This window comes from Oryzias melastigma, linkage group LG9, assembly GCF_002922805.2.
Source record: "Oryzias melastigma strain HK-1 linkage group LG9, ASM292280v2, whole genome shotgun sequence".
Classification (NCBI taxonomy): Eukaryota; Metazoa; Chordata; class Actinopteri; order Beloniformes; family Adrianichthyidae; genus Oryzias; species Oryzias melastigma.
Window position 1 is genome coordinate 20,274,211 of NC_050520.1, and position 16,244 is coordinate 20,290,454.

The window sequence follows — 16,244 nt, forward strand, 5'->3', positions numbered from 1 at the left end:
ACCCCCCCCCCCCCCTCCAGATGTTTTGAAGACTCCCCATCCCGCCTATTAACAGACCCTTCCTGTCCGCAGAAGTCCGAGACCCAGAGGACTGCGCTCAGGTGCTGCGGGCGGTGGCCAGCTCTGCCACCTGCCCCGCCCAGTACGGACTGACCCTGCTGAGCGTGGTGCGACACCTGGCCCGGCTGTGTCTGCATGCTGCCAGAAACCAGCTGAGTCCCCGAACACTGGGGGAGGTCTTCAGCCCGCTGCTGTTCAGACACGCTACAGGGTCCGTACCACACACCGGCACATGCATGTCACGCTGGAGATGCTGTTCCACAGACACGCTGCAGGGGATTGGGATGGAGTTGTGATGCTGAGCTTTCAACAGAAAACTTCTCTCTCACTTTGACCTTCCAGCTGACTGAGCTAAATCAACAGGAGACAAAAAAAACGGTCATCTTTCAGATGAGACTGCAGCTGAGGGGCAGGCTTTAGGAATGTTTTTCTTTGTAATATGAGATTCAAAATAATCCCTTAACAGTAAGGATGTAATGATTATTCATGAATCTTTAAAAAAAAAAAAAAACGATTCAAACTTGTCAACATGTTCATCATTGCAAAAAATTTTAAAATTGGTTTGTTTCGGCCTGTGCCTACATTTAGAAAATGCAGAGCAGATGACATTTCTCCATGGTGGCTCGCTGTGAGTCTGTGTGTAGTGGACTGGCATGGTCTTCATCTGCACTTCCCTCCTGGGGAATTCCTGCAGCTCCTCCAGATTTAAACGTTACACATAAGTCCGTCCCTCCAGGATTTCTTGATGTTGCGATTGCTACTATTAATACAAATTCAAACCTGAGTTTTGTTCCTCACCCTGCAACTTTACATTTTCAGCACAACCTTCCAGCAACTTTGACCAATCTACCCGGGAGCCGTGCTCTGTCTTAGCTCTCTTTTTCCTCTGTAAGCTGCACGTGAACGATCATTTGTGCTGAATGCACAGCAGCTGGGGGGGTTGTACTGAGCGGGTGTGAAGCGGTCTGTCATATGTGGAGCACAACATAAACAGAGTATGAAAGGATTTGTTATTATTTCAGTATTATGTTATGTTTATTTGTATTGAATTCTTTCTGTTAGTAGGAAAACAAAGTTTGAAGTAAGGGGCAAAAACAAAACATACTTGGCCTTAAAATACCTTTAATTCATTGTGTTGAGACAAAAATAGAAAAAAAAATAGAAATTGTGACTTTAAAACTGTGAATCGAATCGTTACATCCTTATTTAACAGTTTGTATTTCTTAGTCCAAATTGGTTGTGAGTGGCAGCAGGAAACGTCTCACTCTTGCAGTTTCCGTTTCCTGGGTGCTCTTGTTTTTGCAGCAGACTCATGAACGACTGCGGGCTTATAAATGGTAAATGCTGCATACTTGCATAGTGCTGTACTACCTTTCTTTACAGTTACAGTCCCATTCACACAACAAACACTGGCACCAACCTACGACTCCCAGAGGCAAGGTGGGGTTCAGTGTCTTGCCAAAGAGCACTTTGACTTGTGGGTTGGCAAGGCAGGAATCAAACCTGTGATACCTCTTTGCCAGGGCTGTGTTCAACACTCAGACATTTGATGCTACCGCTAACCAAGTCTCCGTTTCTGCTCAGGTCCGAGTCCGGTCTGGATCCTCTGGTTCAGGTGCTGGAGGTTCTGATAACCAGCGAGCTCAATATGAACCAAGCCGCTCCAGGTAAACCCCAGCCCTGCAGATACCTCCCCTTTGGTTATAGTCATTGTTGTCTCTGACTGCGTTGTGGCGGTGGCGTGGCGCCAGAATATTTCAGAAGCTAACCACAGCTTTCTTCACCTGGCAGCATAAGCTAAACAGTAATGATGCAATTCTAATATGAAGCCCAGCTTAGTGGAAAAAGTTTCCTTCAATCAATCTTTATTTGTACAACACTTTTTAAACAATGGTTGAATGGGACTTTACTGGAAAACAGAAATAGACAATCCCATACACTCTGCCACACATACACCAAGGACAGTTTAAGAAGAAGCTGAGTAGAGGAATGCTGCAACACAGAAACACAACTGACCGAGGATTTCAAAATGAGACATTAATGAAGTGAATACGAACATTAAAACCCACATTAGTGTTGTTGCAAGCAGACACAAATGCAGGTTTTAAAATAAACTCTTTGTGATCAAATGGCCTAAGCTTCAATACCAAATTCTGTCAGAAAATAAAACGTAATGAGTTGAATGATTGGTATGTAATCTGACTCGAACCTGCATTTACAGATTAAATGTCCTGCAGAGCAGAACTCCAGGACTCCTCATCTTACACACAGTAGTTGTTTTTGGGTCAAATTATTCTGGATCAATCCATGTGAAGCGTTCTTAATTCATTTCTCTTAAATGCCAGATGTTTTGGCTGTAACGAGTATCTGGGTGCTCGGGTATTCGCAATTTGCTCCCAATTTCAAGTACAGATATCCGCGACGTCCAAGATCGCTGATTCATGATCTTTATAAATGTAATTAATACATTTATTTAATGATCCAAATATCATCTGGGGATGATTTACTTTGGCTCTGAAATGCAGATTAATGTAGGAATTTAAGTTTAAGAACTAAAACAAAACCGAAAGAGCCGCCGTACTTCCACCAGAAGTAAACACATCTTCGTGTCGGTGAAGCTTCCGGTTTTCAAAGTAAAACTAGTGAGAGTTTTATTCTGTTCAGAAACTGAGACTGAAGTTCTGCTCACAGACATAACTTCTGAAACAATGAATCAGCTTTAACATCGGAGCTTTAGCTCCAGTGTTTACATTCTTTTGGTTATGATAACTCTTCAACATTTGACGTAATTAACAAAACTCCAGTTTATTCTGAAGAAACAGCCTCGCGCTTCTGGATGTAATCAACGTGAATCAGCTGATTCTGCTGTGAAAAAAGAGACTTTTCATAGGAGCTCTGCAGCAATATGTGATACTTAGAACGTAAAATATTGAAGAACTTTGAGGATAGAAAACTGTGTAGAACATTTTCAGGTTTTGTTGTTAAATGACCCAAAACAAAAGTTTTTATCCTTTTTGTGTTGTTTTACTGTTGAACCAGAAGATTGAAAAACAAAAAAACTTTAAAATGACAAAATGTCTTTTTATCTGAATCTTTGTGTTTTTTTAATCAGTTTAGTTGATTCTGATCTCCTGTTCTAAATAAAGGTATAAATGATGATTAAATACAAATGATTTAAATTTTCATACATCTATTAAATAGACATACACATAGCAATAAACATTATATTAAAAAGTAAGAATCGTGGTTCGATTCGTGAATCCAATCGGATCGCCAGCTAAGCAATGATCCACAGCCGTAGTAGAAGCTTTTTTTTTTTTTTTTTTTTTTTTGTTTTCATATATTCAGAGTTGTATTTGTGCAGTCCTAACTTTGGTTATATCCAAATAGTTTTTTTTTTTATTTATTTTTTTTTTTTTATTACTACAATTTAGAAAGAAATCCCACCTATTAAAATCCTGATGAAATGTAAGCCTGATCCTTTGAATGAAAACCAGAGATTTTTCAAAACAAAAGCATCCTGAAACAGGGTTTCAGATCAGCTTTAGACACCTGGCAAAGAGACGAAAAACCATCTGAACCATCTCGCTGACATGGAGAAACATGAACATCAGAAGAAAGTGCAGAGGAAGTATCTCTGGTGTTTAAACAGAGAATTTGAAGATCTGCTCTTCATTTATTGCTTACAGGTAACCAAACCCTAAATGAACTTTTTTTGTCTATTGAACTCTATAAATGGGGCTTTAAAAGTGCTGTCTGTTGGTCATTGCCACATTTTTAATAAATGAAAACAAAATTTAGTTCTTGAACATATAGTCAAAAACAGTCTGTGTGCCCCCTACAGGTTGAATTGAGGTATGGCATAGGGATTTTGTGATTGATCAAACCATGTACGGTAAGTTTCAGAAGTTTCACATCATGAACTTCTGCTCCAGTAATGATAACAGTCCTGTTCTCCAGCCCTCTGACCAGATTTTCAAATTTTGGCCGTGGGCGGAGTCAGCCTCCAACTTCCCTGTTTGGTTTCACTTTAATAACACGGCAGAGAAACAAAAAAAGTAGTACCAGTTCAGTTTGGTTTGAATGAAACATGTCAGAGATAGAAAAGTAGGTGAACTCCTAAAAAGGTTTATCAGTTAATGCAGCTTCATTCATCCCTCAATAATCACAGAAGATCCTTTCATTATATCATGACAGTAAACAAATCCGTCCTGGACGAATAAACCTAACGTGTTAAAGAAGATTCCATCCAAACTGAATAATTAAATCCCCGAGCAGCGTTGCTTGGCCTGTAGATCCTACACCCGCCAGTGGCCCCTCCTGGCCTGACTGAGCAGTAAGTCATGTGGCCATCCCATAATAATGTCAAAACTTCCTTTGGACATCCCAGTAACGTGTTTTGGTTTCATTGGTGAATTTAGAAGTATATACTTTTAGCCCCGCAAGAGATCATTTTGGTTAGGATTTCTCCTGCTTTGATGTCAGCAATTTGGTTGGTTTTTTTTGTGTGTGTTTGTGGTGGTGGGGGTGTTCATTTTGTCCCAAATTCATTTGGTAATAGGTGTGTGCACATTTTGTTGGGTTTTTGAGGATGTGGCGGGGGTGAAAGGCGCAGTACAAAGGAGAACCGGTGAAATTATGCTGCAGGGCAGAATAGAGGCTCTGACTGCTGCCTGTTGCTGATGGGAAAGGTTTAGTTTGGACAGAAACATGACTGTCATAACATTAAGGAGCATTACATTAAACCCCTGCAGCTGCAAACCTCTGCAGCTTGGCTGAACGATTGCTGCAGGTCTCTTTAATCTGCAGCTTTCTCTGCTGCACTGCTGGGAACTGGAACATAACGATCCTTCTAGCAGAACTCCTGCTTTTGCTCTGAAAAGTAGTGCTGCCACAAACGGTTATTTTGATAGTCAACTGATCCCCGATTTTTTTTTTCAATTAGTCGACTAATCAGGTCATGCACAAACTGGATGTGAAGCACACATCTTAACCATCATTAGCTTTAAATGAACTAAAAAATAGAAATATAGCATGCTAGTGTGAATGCTGTAAGCTGAATTTGGCTGCTGAAGATGCTGGAATTGTTAGTTAAAATCACTGAAGCTGAAAGCTGAAAACTCTGAAGCTGATAGACAGCTAAAATATTAGTTAAATCCAAAATAGTCTTAAAAAAACTGGCCAAAAAAGCCAAAGTTGGCCAAAACAGCTAGTATGTAGCTGAAATATTAGCTAAACCCCAGAATAGCCTAAAAAACCTTACTAAATGCCAAAATACCCCAAAAAGCTGGCATAATCCTATTATTTCAGCTTTACTACACTCTGACTCCATACAATATAAAGTCACAACTAATCGACGATTAAATTAGTCGTCGACTATTTTAATAGTCAATTAGTTGTCGATTAGTCGACTAATCGGGGCTGCCGTACTGAATAGCATTACAACATCTGCTGATTAATGATTTAAAAATATTAACTTGAGGCATTTTCTGATTCCCGCCTGACGGTTGAAGTAATTTTTCTTCTTAGATCCTGATCCTGCTGCAGCTTGAGCCTTTATCGACCTAAAATAACCTCAGAGGGATTTTGTAGGAACCAACTTTTCAAAGTGAGCTGCAGCAGAAGGATAAAGGGGTAAGAATGCTGCTGAAACCACTCTAGGAGGCGTGCAGACCCGGCGCTTGGAGGAGTCATTTGTTCAGCTGTGAGTCAGACAGAGCAGCAGCAGAAACCATGACATCATCCATGCAGTGGAGGCGCGGTCTGGGTTGCCTCGGTGATATCGCTGCTGCCCTCGGATTGGCTGGGGGAGCGGTGACGTCACGCATCTCCAAGCTGCTCTCCTGAGCTTTGAACTGGGGCTGAGGAAGGGAGACGGGGGAGCGTCTGCTGGTTGGGTTGCTGAGCAGACGCAGCTGGACCCTGGCTTCACGCAGCTCGATGAGCCCAGCGCGTCCGTAGATCAGGAGATGCTGCAGCCGAGCCGTTGGTCCTGAGAGAACGTCGGCTTTTCAGAGCGGGACGGACCCCGGGGCTGGGTGTTATGACACCCAGACGGGGGGGCTTCTGAGTTTCACTCGAGTGGCTTTAGAGGCTGTCATGGAGCGGGGGGGTAGGGGCGAGGCCATGCCGCTGAGGGGGCAGGAAAAGATCCTCTGCTACATTAACATGCAGAGTCCAGGTAAGAGCTGCTCTATCAGGCTGCAGGAGCTGCTCCTGATTTTCCTCTTTTGAAAAATGGCGAATGCCAAAACAGTTTCAAATAGACTCCTCCCACCATCCATCACCATGAAAGCGGTGGCTGCTGGCTGCTTTCACGTTTGACTTCTTATGGAGAAAACTGCAACAGGTGGCCAATGAAACGTCCCTGCAGCTGACACGCCTCCTCCTTCAAACCTTAATCTACAGTTTCAGGGGGAGAACTTATAAATCAGCTGCAAAGCTTTCTGTGAACATCAGCTGGAGGGTGATCAGGCTGCACAAACGGAACTCTCCAGAAGGTTCTGTGAGGTTCTAGTAGGAATCTTCAGCTGGATCAACGTCTATAGAAGCTAACAACGTTAGCATGAGTGAAAGTCCAACTCTGAAGAATGACTTCCTGTGCAGAGCATGACTCTGACTCCTGCACCTGTTGAACTTCCCCTTGTGTCTTCCAGCTCTGCCTCCCAAACCCGTGAGGACGCCGACGCCAGCGGCGTCCAGCAGCTTCAACAACAGCATGGCTCTGCAGGACGCCGAGTGGTACTGGGGAGACATCTCCAGGTAACAGGCGCGCATCCAAATACAAATCTGCGGCGTGACGTTTGCATGTAAACGACTGTGCTGATGTTCAGGGAGGAGGTCAACGAGAAGCTGAGGGACACGGCTGACGGTACTTTTCTGGTCCGAGACGCCTCCACAAAGATGCACGGGGATTACACTCTGACTCTGAGGTGACCTCTTTGTTCTGACGCCCGTTTTCTCATCTGTTCCCATCAGTCCATCAGAAATAAAAGCTGACAAATTTGTAAAATGTCACTTTTTTCCTTTAAGGAACCATTTTAAATGTATTTGCAGATGTCTTCAAAGCTTCTTCTAAACAGACTGGCAGCTGCTCCTGAACTTCTAACAAAAGGAAGCGTTTAACAACCAGACTGTTTTTTTGTTCTTCTCACAGGAAAGGAGGAAACAACAAACTCATCAAGATCTTCCACCGCGAGGGGAAGTACGGCTTCTCTGACCCGCTGACCTTCAGCTCGGTGGTGGAGCTGATCAATCATTACAGACACGAGTCTCTGGCTCAGTACAACCCCAAGCTGGACGTCAAACTGCTGTACCCGGTCTCCAAACACCAGCAGGTCAGTGTGTGCCACCTGCACCTGCTGCTGCCGCTTTCAGCTGCCGTCTCACCGAGCGGCTTTCTGTGCAGGACCAAGTGGTGAAGGAGGACAGCATCGAAGATGTGGGGAAGAAGCTGCATGAGTACCATCTGCAGTACCAGGAGAAGAACCGCGAGTACGACCGGCTGTACGAGGAGTACACCAGAACCTCCCAGGTGAGCCTGGCGTGAGCCGAACCCTCTGCTGAAAGGAAGGCCGAAGCTCTACATGGTTGTTTTCCCTCCTTTTGCCTCACAGGAGATTCAGATGAAGAGGACGGCCATCGAGGCCTTCAACGAGACCATCAAGATCTTCGAGGAGCAATGTCAGACGCAGGAGCGCTTCAGCAAAGAATACATCGAGAAGTTTCGACGGGAGGGCAACGAGAAGGAGATCCAGAGGTAAGCTGTTGCCACAGCAACCCGGATGGAGATTGTTACGGGGAGAGATGGTACAGCGATGAAGGAAGCCCAGTTGCCATGGTGGCAAAATAATCCATCTGTTGAGTGGGGGGGCTGCCTCCTCTGAAGAAGATCATGGTCAGTTTAACCCTGCAACTCCTGGACCTTTTCGCTTTACTCATCACAGTCTCTCAAAATATGTTTCTTTGAGGGACGTTTTTGGATCATGTGGTAGATTTAGAAGCAGTTTCTCCACATTCATGTCCAAGGGGAGCAGAATCGATGACAAATCTGTACCACTTATGGATAACAGAAAGAATATAAGTAGCACTTTGTAGGACAAGATCTACAGTGATCCCTCACTATAACGCCGTTTATCTTTCGGACTCTCGCGGTTTCACTCATTTTTCTTTTTAAAGCAGTTGCTCATGCTTTATTTTGACAGCAAACTGTATAAAGCATCAAACTGTCTGTGTCCTGATTGGTTGTTGAACTTGTCAATCTCCCTGCCGTGTCTCCTGTACAGAATGCGTCCACCTTTCCAGATCTACATCAATCTTTGATTGTAATCAAATCCTTCTCATTTTATACCAAAAATATTTCAATTTTGTCCCATATCTACTTGATGTTGGTCTCTAACAATGCGGCTTGTCATGACAACGCTGTCTGTCTGTGGGATTTGTGTTGTGATCCAGTGTAGTGATAACCAAGAAACGCTCATTTGGTTTATTTAAGTTTCATGTGGTGGCATATGCAAAAGAAATGTCTGGTGAGGAATCTGCACAACACGTTGGGATGGATCCTGAGAACGGTGCAAGCAGACGGTGATATGTAAAAGATGGCAGCAGAAAATGGAGCTAAACAAACGATTTCCTGGAGGAGGGGCTAAGAAATTAGAAGAACTGGTTTGAACTTGGATCATTGAGCAAAGACAGAAAGGTGCGCGTGTCTCCAGGAAAATGATCTGCATGAAAGCCAGGAGGATTTTTGATACGGAGATTGATGTTTCAAAGAGAACAGAAACGTTCACAGCCAGAGCTGATCAGAATGTTCTCATCATGTCAATAAATCCTGAAATGATCATCGGGTGTTGTCTCTGCTGGACTACCGTTGGACATTAGCACAAAAATGCTTTTCTCAGATTTCAGAGTCTGCTGGAATTACGCATAAACAGTCAGAGTGAGTGGTTTGGTTTGGTATGGAGTGGTACAGTACGGACCAGTTAATTCTGGCGAGCGTTTTCACTCAGTTAAACCTCGCTTCCACTGAGCGGTTTGTTTTCATGCATGGTGTAGACTGCTAGCGTGTCATCGTAGTGCGACGACTAGCAAAGCAACAACAGTGGAGGTCATCCAGCAGCTCCTCTTTTTCCTGCTTTACTTTATATGTAGAACAGGAATTTATTGTTGTTTGGCTAAGGAGAATACCGCCTTAAAGTGGAAGAATGAAATGCTAGCTTAGCGCTATACTGGTGCTTCCTAATGTCAACATCGCTTTCTGCCACTCAGCGGGTGGCTACAGCGACTCCACCCCAACCGGCCCATGCCATTTTTCAATGGACCTACAGCTGATGAAGGCCCTCGAGAGGTACGGGTCAGAACTGTTCAATGATCCATTTTACTGGCCTGGACCGTTCAGTGGACACAAGGCTTTATTTTCTGTTGCTGTCAACGGCTCCATCAGAATAATTGAGTTTATCTTCAGCACCTCGTGATGATGAAGAACCTTCCTCATTTTTCCTGACCTTCATCCACACAGAGGGAGTTTAGTCAAGCTTTTAAAACTTCTTATATAGACTTGAACCCTCCAGCTGTTGAGTGTGAGGGCAGACAGGTTTTCTGCCACCAAACAGACAAATCTTTGATCTGTATTGGCTCTGGTTCTGTCTTCACTAAAGGAAAGCTAAAAACCTCCTCCGTCGGGTCTTTCTGTAACAAGTGTTTCTGTCTCCTGAAGGATCATGGAGAACTATGACAAGCTGAAGTCTCGAATCAGCGACATCGTCGACAGCAAGCGCCACCTGGAGGTGGACCTGAAGAAGCAGGCCGCCGACTACCGAGAAATCGACAAGAAGATGAACAGCATCAAACCCGACCTGATCCAGCTCCGCAAGACCCGGGACCAGTACCTCATGTAGGTTCCGGGGCGCCGCCGCTCGCTGGTGGACGGGAGCGTTTGGATGAAAAGTGACCGCTGTGCTCTGATGTTTCAGGTGGCTGACACAGAAGGGCGTCCGCCAGAGGAAGCTGAACGAGTGGCTCGGCCTGAAGAACGAAACCACAGAGGAGTAAGTCTGCCTGCAAGCGCTCTGCTGCAGCCTTCGGTGGCGTTCTGCTCATCGCCTCTTCCTCCTGCAGCGAGTACAGCATGGTGGAGGATGAGGAGGACCTTCCTCATCACGACGAGCGGCTGTGGCGTCTGGGGAACATCAACCGCGGTCAGGCTGAAGCTCTGCTGCGCGGCAAGAGGGACGGCACCTTCCTGGTCCGGGACAGCAGCAAGCCGGGCTGCTACGCCTGCTCTGTGGTGTAAGTGCCCCCACCCTACTGAAGCTCTGACCTCTGACCCAGAGAGGAGGTGCTCAATTCATGTCTCACTTTAATTCATTTCAAACGGCAAAATAACTCACTTTACTTCTAAAGCACTTCTCATCAACTTTTCTGTTGAACACAAGGTGCTGAACAAATAAAAGACATGTAAGCATTAGTTAAAACACAAAAGAAAGTTGTAAGACACAGTAGATAAAAGAAGCAGTCCTAAAACAGGCGTAAAAATAGAAAATAACGGAAACGTTGTGGCTAAAATTTGAGGAGACACTGCCTTGATAAAACGTTAGTTAAAGCAATAAAAATTAATAGACGAAAATATAATAAAAATGACAAAATAAAATAAATGAATGCCACACTGTGGCTAAAATTCAATGAGGACTAAATAGAATTAAAAGATCAACAAGGCAAAAACAAAAATGATAAACCATAAAGTCCTCAAAAGCCCAACATATAAATAAACAAGTCAGTTATATGATTGATATATTAGCTACGTTGAAAAGATGTCTAGAATTTACATTTAAAATCACTACAGAGGCAGAAACTCTCAGATCATCAGGTAAACTATTTCACAATTTAGGACCCTGAAACTGAACGGGGGCATCGTCGTGAGTCCTGGTTCTCACAGTGGGAAGAGATAAAAGACCCGAACCCGAGGATCTGAGAGTTCTGGATGGTGTGTAAGGACTGAGGAGATCGGAGAGGTATGCAGGTCCCAAACCATGAAGACATTTAAAAACTAGAAGAATATGGAGCTGAATCTGGGCCAATATTATTTGAAACCAAAATAAAATATTAAAAAAAAAATATTAATGTTTGGCCAAAAAATAGGTCTCAAAACTCAACATTTCAATTTCAAAACTTTTTTTTCAGTTTTAAATCTTTTTTTTGTTTACAAATCTGAAAGTTTCAGTTACAAAACTTTTGGCCCTCTTGTGGCGTGTTGGGGCGGGGCTAACACGAGGACCAATCAAAATCGATGAGGGGGGGGGGACTTCAGTCATGGTTCGTTCACCGACTCTGATAAGTGAGAACTGTAATAATCACGGTCAGAAAAGGGCTGTTTAGTCCGCCCTATCATAGTCTGAAGTTGTCCCAAGATGGGTGTAAAAATCAGAGTGTTATCGCATACAAACCGCGCGTCCAAATGACTGTTCTCGTTCGGGCCACCGGTTTTTGGCTCTGAGGTTGTAGAGCTCTGATTTAATAGGAACAGCCAGGACGTCAGTCATCAATGTTTGACGTGAAGGTCTTGACCAAATGTCAATATGTGACTTGGGAATGAAAATGTGTTGATTTGGAAAGATGTAGGCGTTATTTTTTATTACTGAAGCGCTGAAATTGAAACCAAAGAACCGCTTTACCACCGTAACCGAATAAAAACCCAATTGGTGCTCAACCCAACCTTCTGGCCTCATTGAGACATTAAGAAAACAAAAGTCTCCAATATTATATTTCCCCCCAGATTAATAAGACACAGTGAACCTTCAAGCTCAGACACAGAGACACAGAAACACTGTGGAAGCGACTGTCATACAGACACAACCCCTGTACCGAGAAAATCTTTGAATCATTTTTAATAATATTTCTTTTAATAATCTTTTAATAATAATCCTAAACTCAAACATGGAGACATAATTACTGATGTTTTTGTAGAACTCTTCACAATAAACTTTATTCCTCAACATCATCTGAGTCTTCCATTCTTGATAAGTGAGATATCCAGCTAGTAGCTCCTCCCACCGCGGCGTTAGGAGCACATTTTTTGACAGCCAGCGATGAGCGAATTTCCCGCGTGGTGAAAGAGGGGTGGGGCACACAAATTTGTCATTGATAGGATCTTGATAGCCATAGCTATAGAACATTTGTGGTTGTCAAGTTACAACAGCCGATTGTGAAAACATTTTAGCAGCAGATCATTTTAGACCCAGAAGTGTTGGAAAACAATCCTAAAAGAAGTAGCAGACATGACACTACACTCATTAGATGGTTTAGAAAAACATGTCTGTCAAAATTATTTGAAAATAGGAGGATAACAAATCAAAAACAGCTAAGCTAACTGTTTATGAATACAACTTTTTCTTTATGAATATGTTTCTTTTTAAAAGCTATCTTACCCCATAGAAAAGCGGCCTGCGCCGCTTTTCTATGGGGTAAGATAGCTTTTAAAAAGAAACGTATCTATATAACTATATATATCTATATAATTATATATATATATACAGAAAAAGTGCTGCTACCACCTTTTCTCCTTCAGAATCTGCTGGAATGGCGATAATGTTGTTAACGGTTGAAAAGTGTGTTAAAGATGTGTCTCCTCCTCTTTAGGGTGGAGGGTGAGGTGAAGCACTGCGTCATCAACAAGACGAGCACCGGCTTCGGCTTCGCCGAGCCCTACAACCTGTACGGCTCCCTGAAGGAGCTGGTGCTGCACTACCAGCACACCTCGCTGGTGCAGCACAACGACTCGCTCAACGTCACGCTGGCCTTCCCCGTCTACAGCCAGCAGAGGCGGTGACCCGCCTCCACGCCCAGCCCCGCCGCTCAGCAGCAAACGGAAGAGAGCTTTTACTGTGAAACATCAAACTTCCACTTCCTGCGAGGATGAATCCAGAAGGGACACCAATGTTTGAGTTTCCTCTGCGGTCTGATGAACTTCCTTGACCTCCGCGACCTTCTGTGTGACGTCATCGCCTCTGTTTATGAGGAGGAGGAGTCTGACCCCAAACTCCGCCGTGTGCTTCAAATAATGATGACGAACAGATGATGCCGAAGGTTTCATGCTAACACTGTGAGCACTTCAGGATGCCCCTCCCCCTCGACTCCTCCTCCTTTTTGTACGCCCTTTTTCCAGTTTCAGAGACTTTGTGCAGCAGCTCAGGAGCTCGGCGTCCACGCCGCGCCACCGACACTCCACGTGGAGTTCCTTCATTTTCCCATGATTCCCAGAGAGAAGCGGTACAATCGATGAGCGCAGCTGCAGCTGTCACACAAAGCGTTAAAACTCCAATGTTCCACCAAATCTGCACAATCATGGAAACAAATACCTCAAGGTTGAAACGTTTCTGCTCCATTTATGTTTTTATGATGAACCAGGTGTGATGGGCTGATGACCAAAAGCAGGACAGCGTCTCCTCAATTCATCCTAACCGGACTGATCAGGATCAGCTCTTCCTTTCAGCTGGAAGCGACTTCAGAAACCAGCCTGTGACACGAACGCATCCTCAGCTTCATCCTGCAGGACTAACGACACACACAAGGGGGCGTGCTTCATGCTGAAAATCAGGCTTTTTTCTTCCTGCATCTTTTTAAATTCAAAGCCCTTTCAAGAACAAAAAAAAGTTTGTTCTGGTGAGTCAGGCGCTTATTATGGAAGCATTGTCTGTCTTTCTGCTGCTTGACAGAGCGGTCCAAACCGCTTTGAATCCTAACTTTACATGCAGTTCAGGAAAATATCTTTAAATTTGATCAAATCTCAGATTTTAATCGATGTTCACAAATAAAAGAGGTTGTTGTGGAGACCTAGACAAATGCAAATGTTTCATTTCAGGATCAAAGATTAAAAAATATTAATTTCTAAACATTTTTAAGCTTTTAGTTTGAAGTCTTTGTTCTCCTTTTAGTTTATTTTGTTCAAAGAAACTAAAAATATTTCAAATTAAAATGTCCATTCTAGCTGTTGCGTCTTTTTTTTCACTTGTTTCTCCTAACAGTAAAAACTAATATATTTCCTGCTTATTAGTTTAAATATTTCCTTTTTTAATTGTCTTCTAAGTTTTTATCTGTCACCTGAAGGTTGCAGCAGGACACCTGATCTGCAGACTCTATTTGGACTTCAGTACATTTTCTGATCCTTAAGGGTTTTTTTCTTTTTTTTTAGATGTAATTAAAAACTATTTTACTGTATTTTCTGTATCAGAAGTTCTGTTTTCTTTGCTTCTTGCTCATGCTCTTAATGTTGACATCAATAAAGCACCAGAACCTACAAACACTCTTTTCTCTTGGCTCATGAACGCACTTCATGATAGCAGCTGCAGGAATTATTGATTTAGGATGATTGACGATGTCTTGGGTGTGTGCAGTGGTGCAGTGGTTAGCGCTCTTCCCTCACAGTAAAAAGGCTGGTTCAAATCTTGATTATGTGGGTTTTCTCTGGTTTCTTCCCACAGTCCTAAAACATGCTTCACTGGTCTCTAAATTGTCCCTATAACGGGGGTGGTTGTGTTACCCTGCAGCAGACGGATGACCTGTTCAGGGTGTACCGCGCCATCGCCCAACAGAAGCTGGATTGGCTCCAGCAATCCTGACTGCAAAAGGGATTCATCGGTGATGAAGATAGATTTATTTAATCTAAATAAGCAAGGAACCTTTAAAAAAGCAGCAAACCTAAAACCTCATACACACCTGATCTCAACCTTTATGTTTTACCTCCATTTTGAAAAAAAAGCTGCTGGATGTCCTTTTGCAGAGAAAACTTGTAAAGAAAAAATCATTTTAAATTCTCCTGCTTCTGTTTCTTTAAATCCTTAACAACTAACTTTACACTCTTAACAGCTCATGTCAAAACTACAGTTTCATTTTAAATTTAACAAACCTTTTACACTAAAGGAACTGGAGTGTTTGTCCAGTTTGAGAAGCAGCAAAACTTTTAATGAGGAAAAAGTGAAAATTTGATTATTTTTACAACATAAATTAAAATGGTCAATTTCACAAAGTAAATATGCTTGACTTTGAAAATAAAACAGGAGTTTGTAATTTTAAAGGAATAACCATTAATTATCCTTGAAGAAATGAAGTCTGATCAAAACAGCAGTGCACTTACAGCAGCCAGCCACACGATGGCAGCAAAGCTGTGTTTCCTAGCGGTCATAAATCCTAGTACAATCTGACCCTTTCTCTAAATGAAGTCAACGTCAAACTTTAAAGGTTTCAAGCTTAGAACCGCTGAAATAAAGGTAAGAATGAGGTCAGGTTTTTACTCGATTAACCGACACACACGGATTAATGACGGGCCTTTCGGCGCTCGCTGCGCCGGAGCGCCTTCTGAGGAGGGTACGTTTGAATGGAGAATCGGGGCCTGCCGCTGTGCGTCAGGCAGGGGCGGGACGCATTGGGTTTTATGCTGTGATCCGCGGCAAATAGCGCGTGCCCAACAGATTTTTTGGGGGGAGACGGGAGTTGAGGGGGAGGGGGTCTGCTGGGTCACATGATGCAAAAGGACTTCCGGTCAAAGTAACGTGACGTCAAAATTAAAGCCTGACATGGTCGTGAAGGAAAGTGGGACAGTCAGAAACTCGAACATAAGTAGATCACTGACACCAGCCGCTTCCCTAACCCTAACCCTTAGAAAACGTGATTTATCCATGTATGCATTTTTGAACAGTTTACGTTCGTTCATTTTTCAGCGTTTTCCGTTTCCCTCTGCGCGGGTTCCTGTCCCAAATCTGCTTTTATTTTGAAAAGGCTGTGCCGGAAGTGGTGTGGGACTCGGACTCTTGATGCCTTCACTTCAGAGTCAAGGAGAGAAATATTTACAGACGGACGGTTAGGAGCTCCCTCTTGGACCCGAGCCTCCTGAACCCGCTAACGGAACCGGGACCTGGTGCTAAAAGGGTCGAACCTGGACCGGTCCGGACCAGAACTGTAGCTAAGCTTTTGCGGGGAGGAGCTGGAATGGCTCGACCGAGGAAAAAAACCTCTGCTGGAAGTTCAGAGTGAAGAAGACCAGAGGAGAGACCAACCACACAAACTGCTGACAGAGGAGGAGGAGGAGGAGGAAGAGGAGGTGACCTTTATTCGGACAAAGAAGGAGAAAGTCATGATGGGTGGAGGAGTAAAGCTGTTGGAGATCTTCTGCCTCCTGCTGCTGAGCGGAAACT

At 43.6% G+C, this 16,244-nt stretch overlaps 2 protein-coding genes across 2 annotated transcripts in view; both read left to right on the forward strand.

Moving 5' to 3' along the window:
• Positions 1-14,356, forward strand: part of LOC112138447 (phosphatidylinositol 3-kinase regulatory subunit alpha) — a 33,862-nt gene extending 19,506 nt beyond the window's left edge. The window contains exons 7-17 of the mRNA XM_024261007.2: positions 73-271; positions 1,645-1,727; positions 6,717-6,822; positions 6,894-6,992; positions 7,217-7,397; positions 7,469-7,594; positions 7,677-7,819; positions 9,776-9,952; positions 10,032-10,106; positions 10,177-10,347; positions 12,694-14,356. Coding sequence (XP_024116775.1) covers positions 73-271; positions 1,645-1,727; positions 6,717-6,822; positions 6,894-6,992; positions 7,217-7,397; positions 7,469-7,594; positions 7,677-7,819; positions 9,776-9,952; positions 10,032-10,106; positions 10,177-10,347; positions 12,694-12,883 — 1,550 coding nt within the window. The 3' untranslated portion in view covers positions 12,884-14,356. The remainder of the gene's footprint in view (positions 1-72; positions 272-1,644; positions 1,728-6,716; positions 6,823-6,893; positions 6,993-7,216; positions 7,398-7,468; positions 7,595-7,676; positions 7,820-9,775; positions 9,953-10,031; positions 10,107-10,176; positions 10,348-12,693) is intronic.
• Positions 14,357-15,819: 1,463 nt separating this feature from the next.
• LOC112138446 (disintegrin and metalloproteinase domain-containing protein 9) overlaps positions 15,820-16,244 on the forward strand; it is a gene marked incomplete in the record, with an annotated part of 37,299 nt that continues 36,874 nt past the window's right edge. The window contains 1 exon segment of the mRNA XM_024261006.2: positions 15,820-16,244. Coding sequence (XP_024116774.1) covers positions 16,184-16,244 — 61 coding nt within the window.